The 5,885-nt window shown below is 42.0% G+C and overlaps 1 protein-coding gene across 1 annotated transcript in view; it reads left to right on the forward strand.

The window, feature by feature from the left end:
• LOC102839681 (maltase-glucoamylase, intestinal-like) overlaps positions 1–5,885 on the forward strand; it is a 152,074-nt gene that overhangs the window by 55,861 nt on the left and 90,328 nt on the right. Inside the window, exons 2-5 of the mRNA XM_006861260.1 lie at positions 2,651–2,774; positions 2,856–2,965; positions 3,255–3,418; positions 4,552–4,723. Coding sequence (XP_006861322.1) covers positions 2,651–2,774; positions 2,856–2,965; positions 3,255–3,418; positions 4,552–4,723 — 570 coding nt within the window. The remainder of the gene's footprint in view (positions 1–2,650; positions 2,775–2,855; positions 2,966–3,254; positions 3,419–4,551; positions 4,724–5,885) is intronic.

Consider the following 5,885-nt stretch of genomic DNA (forward strand, 5'->3'; position numbering starts at 1 on the left):
GCCAGAGAGTTTCACAAGCATAGTGTCTTGCTCAGAATACCAAAAAAAAAAAAAAAAGAAAAATAAGAGAGTGTCCACACCTTTTTTCTCCACGGTTCTCTTAGGTGACTGTGGCTGCTCTGATCCTTTCCCTGCTTGGTCTCCCCAAAATGGTGGCTCCTGGAGCAACTGAGTATCTTGAATTAGAAAGCAATGGATTTCTTGCTTCTGCTACCAATTCCCCTACCTGTAAGCCTTCCAACCTTCTAAATATTCCTTTATATGTGGTTCAGAGTTCTGGGATCATCCCCTGAGCCTGATTGGTCTAGTATTATGTGTTGTTGCTGACGGAGCTCCTCACTGTACGTCTACTTGAGCTGCCATATTGTTTGTTTTGTAGAGTTCATTCTTTATGTTGTACAGTTCTTTCGATTTTGACAAATGCACCATATTAGATCCACCATTATAATAAAACACAGAATCATTGACTTGCTCTTCAAATGCTCTATTCATCTCTGGCAACCACTAACCCAAAGACTGGTAAACAATAATCTTTCCTTGTCTCTGTAACAACAAGAAAAATGGAACCCATTGTTATGAGTCAACTCTGACTCACAGTGATTCCATAGGGAACTGGGGCACTTCCCCATAGGGCTTCCAAGGGTGTGATCTTTATGGAAACAGACTGCCACACTTTCCTGCTTCAGAACCACTGGTGGGTTCAAACTGCTGATCTTTTGGTAGCTGAGCACTTAACCCCAGTGCCATCAGTGCTTCTAACTGTGTCTGTCATTTTGTCTTTTCCAAAATGCCATAGCCTGGAAATTATACAGTATAGAGTGTTTTCATACTGGCTTATTTCACTCAGCAATATGCATATAAGTTTCTTTTCATGTCTTTCTGTTTTGTGTGTGTGTGTGTGTGTTTTATTGTTGAGGAAGATGCCCTGGTACAGATGTACCACAGCTTGTTTATCCCTTTATCTTTTGAAGGATAGTTTGGCTTCTTCCATTTTTAACAATTATTAATAAAGCTGCAATAAACAATGGTGTGTGGACTTTTATGTGGACAGATGTTTTCAACTCATACCTAGTAGTGTGGTTGCTGGATTATGTAGTATTTTAGCACTCTAAGAAACTGCAAGACTGTCTTCCGAAGTGGCTGCACCAGTTTGTATTTCCACCACAAATGGATGCGTGTTCCTGCTGCTTCAAATCCTTGTCAGCATTTGGGCTTATCCAAGTTGTTTTGAATTTTAGCCATTCAAATAGTGTATAGTGATATGCCTTTATTGTTTATTTAAAATTCCCTGAGGACATGTAGGGTCTCTAGGATTTGGAATCAACTCAGTGGTAAAAAGTTTGGCTTTTGGTTTAGGAATGACATATGAATAAAGAGCCCTGGTGGTGCTCAGGTTAAGCACTCAGCTGATAACTGAAAGGTCAATAGTTAGAACACACCAGTTGGAGTAAAAACCTGGGGATCTGCTCCCATAAAGATCACACCAAGATCCCATAGTTTTACTCTGACTTACAGGGCTGGACTGCACTCATCAGCACACACAATAGCAACGACCCATGATGTTAAGCTCATTTATATGGGTTTGTGTGCATCTGTGTATTTTCTTTAATGAGGTGTCAGTTCTGAGCTTTTTTCTCATTTTGTAATTGGGTTGTATTCTTATTGTTGCATTTTAACAGAGTTTCGGTGTGTTTGTGTGTGTATTTTGGGTACAAGTTCTTTATCAGCTATGTGATTTGCACATATTTTCTATCAGTTTGTGACTTCACATCTTTTCATTCTCTTAAGCTTTTTCTTATGTCAAAACAAAACAAACACATACTTTTTCCCCCTTTCTGTATCGTTAGCACTTCTGTCGCTCTCCCTCATGATGAAGTACAGTGTCCTTGGCCAGGCATCAAGGTCACTCAGGGCCTGGTTGCTCTGTCCCTCTGGTCTCATCCATCTTACTTTATGCTCTTGGCACAATGAGCTCATGGGTTTCATGAGCATGTCATGTATGTTATTTATACTATTGCATCTTTGCCTGGAGTACCTCATCCTGTATTAGATTGGACCTGGAGTGCCCCATCCTGCATTAAATTGGACCTGAGGTACTCCATCCTGTATTAGATTGGACGTGGAGTACCCCGTCCTGCATTAGATTGGACATGGAGTACCCCATCCTGCATTAGATTGGACATAGAGCACCCCATCCTGCATTAGATTGGACGTGGAATACCCCATCCTGCATTAGATTGAACTTATCTCTCATCTTCTGGGCCCCCTTTCTACCCTCCCTCAGCCTGCCAGGTGGGCACAATGCACGGTGTGTGTGTTCCTTTATTCCCTGCACGCATTCTGTTTCACAGGTCATCTCTGTTCATTGTTTAAATTTACCATTGGACTGTAGTTTATGTCTCCTTTATCTGCATAATCAGTCCTTCCCCTGGAAGATAATAAATACATATTATATGGTTGAGTAGCTGTAGGAATAAGCAAATAAAGACTACATGGATAATGAAACTACTGTTATTGTTAAGTACTATCATGTCACTGCAACTAAGACCTATCTTAAATTCTTCTTGAAATAAAATTGATTATGAATGAACAGGCAAATACTCTTCATTTCTTCGTTTTCTACAATGGTAACTTGGTGCCATTTTAATAGGAGATCTGTAGCTGGCATCTCCGGTGTTGCTGGAATCCTGTGGCGGATACCAATGTCCCCTGGTGCTTCTTCCCCAGGAACTGGGGCTATAAAGTCATTAGTGACACCCCAAACACAAGCACAGGTAAGCTCTGCCCGGGTGTTCCTTCAAAGAGCAGCTCGTTATGGCCGTGAAGTGGAAACCATCTTTTTCTCTCTCCTTAAGATTTTTCTGTCAATTTGGAAAGGCTGCCATCCCCAACTATGTTTGGATATGATGTCAACAACGTTATCTTCAGTGCTACATATCAGACATCTAATCGTCTACACTTTAAGGTTGGTTTCATAGCTACCACCACATTTGTGTGAAGAGAGCAGAGTCATTTTCCTTTATGAACTGGGTGGGGCTATGGTGGGGGCAGGATACAGTTCTCCTCAGGAATCTCCTACCTCCTTCCTTGATTGATTTTTATTTGATAGGAGACACATGATAGGCTGATTCCTGGATCCACTAGAACAAGAATTAGAAACTATTCTTAGGGGCTATTTGAGAGTGCACATGTTTTGGAGTTCTACAAGGAAGTGGTTTTATCTGTTAATTGGGTTTCTGTTGTTCTCCTGACAGATCACTGATCAAAATAGCAAACGATACGAAGTCTACCATGAAAATATTGATAATATTAATAAGCTGAGAGAGAAGGCTAACATCTCCAATTTCAACTATCAAGTAGAAGTCATTAATAGTCCCTTCAGCATCAAAATACTGAGGACAAGCAACAAAAAAGTCTTGTGAGCTTTTCTTTATCTATCTTTCAATATACACACCATAATTAATAAAAATCATTATCAAGTCAATTCCAAGTCATAGCAACACTATAGAACAGGGTTTAGAACTGCCTCCTAGGGTGTCCTAGGTGTAATCTTTATGGGAACAGATTGCTACATCTTTCTCCTGAAGAGCAGCTGGTGGGCTTGAGCCACAGACCTTTCAGCTGGCATCTGAATACTTAATCACTGCACTGCCAGGGTGCTGTATCTTTGAACAAACCCAGTCCCAATCTACTTAATCCTAAATTACTGTGAGCAGGCTAGACTTGTAAAATTACCTGAATCTCAGAAAAATGATAAAACTTTAACTGTAAATCATTGTCGCCATTAATCTGTGAGAACTACAGAGCAAAGAATACTAACATGTCATGTTCAAATTTGCTAGGCTGTGCAAATCTCCTTCTGTGGTTCATGTATCCCATCAAATAGGGATTTTACTATTGTGAATTAATGTTTATACTGGAACACAACTTCACCGTTTGTCATTCCAAATTATTATTCGCTGGCAAATGACTCACCAAATCCTTAACAATTAGAGTTTAAGTCACAAATTATACAAGAGAACATACAATATGACTATCAGTTAAATCTGTATTCAAACCCTGGCTCTAGCATGTCACCAGTCAGCTGGGAACTGGCATTGGGCAACATACCAGGCCTTGCCCTAGAAAGGGGATGAAAATACATAATTCAGAAGTGGTCATTAGGTATTGCTGGTTGCTGTTGAATAAATGTGTGCAAAGTAGAAGTGTTCCATAGGGTGTTCAAGACTGTGAACATTTGGAAGCAGATCATTAGGCCTGTGTTCTGACGTGCCACGTACTGAAGTATTATCTAGAAGGCTTACAGAGGAGTGTCTGCAAAGCAGCAGATTCATAAGAAATGCTAGATTATGTCTGTGCTCTTTCCTTGAACCATCCAACTGGTACCCAATCCCAGAAGTGCACTCCTTTAGAACTCAAGAACTCGAGCTGCCTTTGAAGCATCACGGGTGGCATGAGAGTTGAAGGATGCACCTGGAGCAAGAGTCCACTAAGTGTGGGTGGGAAGGAACAGAGAAAGTTGTTAGGTAACTCCTCTTCCCCATGGTGCAGGTTGGACACGAGCATAGGTCCCCTCCAGTATGCCCATCAGTACCTGCAGCTGTCTTTCCGCCTGCCCAGCACTAACGTGTATGGGCTCGGGGAACACAACCACCGGCAGTACCGTCATGACATGAACTGGAAGACCTGGCCCATCTTCACTCGGGACTCACCCCCCACCCAGGTGAGCCTTCCTCTGTCCTGCTTACCCCTCACCTTCCTTTCTGGAAAGTCGACACCAAAAAAGGACTTCTATAAGACTGGGTCCATATTTATACCAATTTGTAACAAGAAATATTTCTTGAGATTTGTAAAGATACAGATAGAAATATAGTCATTTTTAAGAAAATGCAGCTTTTAAATGGATCTGTGTAGGCTAAAGTCCTCATGTGGCGCTGTAGGACAAGCACTGGACTGCAAGATTGGTTTGAACCATTAGGTCTGCTGACCAAATTCACCAGCCACGCCTTGGAAACCCAATGCAGGGTTGCTATGAGTTGGAACCAACTTGGTGGCATTTAAGAACAACAGTGCTGTTTATATGTGCTTTTCAGTTTGTTCTGGCTCATAGTGATCCTGCGTACAGCAGAATGAAGCACTGTCTGGTCCTGCACCATCCTCATCATTGTTGCTATGCTTGAACCTGTAGTTGCTGCCACTGCGTCAATCCATCTCACTGTGGACAAGGGAAATAGAATCTTGTGATTTATTCATAGGCGCTCTGGTAGTGTGGTGGTTACGAATCGGGCTGCAAACCTTAAGGTCAGTAGATCAAAACTACCAGCTGTTCCACGGGAGAAAGATGAGGCTTTCTGCTTCTGTGAAGATTTATAGCCTCGGAAACCCTGTACAGGGTCGCTGTGAGTCAGAACTGACTCCATGGCACATAACCACCACCAATCATCAGGATGCAGAGTCCTGGTGTGGCACTGTAGGATAAGCACTGGTCAACAAATCTACCAGATACTCCTCAGAAACCCTACAGAGGATGACTTGATGGCCTGCAGCAACACCTATATGCATTAGAAGTTGCTTCTGACTAAGAACAGTGTCTGGTTTTAATAAGTGAGTAAATGTGAAAGCTGGACAGTGAATAAGGAAGACGGTAGAAGAATTGATGCTTTTGAATTATGATGTTGGAGAAGAATATTGAAAGTGCCATGGGCTGCCAAAAGGACCAACAGATCCGTGTTGGAAGAAGTGCAGCAGAATGCTCCTTGGAGTCCAGGATGGCCAAATTTCGTCTCTCATACCTCAGACATATTGATTGTCAGGAGGGACCAGTCACTGGAGAAGGATATCATGTTTGGGAAGGTGAGGGTCAGAGAAAAAGAGGAAGACCCCCA

Source organism: Chrysochloris asiatica, unplaced genomic scaffold (genome assembly GCF_000296735.1).
Source record: "Chrysochloris asiatica unplaced genomic scaffold, ChrAsi1.0 scaffold00041, whole genome shotgun sequence".
NCBI lineage: Eukaryota > Metazoa > Chordata > Mammalia > Afrosoricida > Chrysochloridae > Chrysochloris > Chrysochloris asiatica.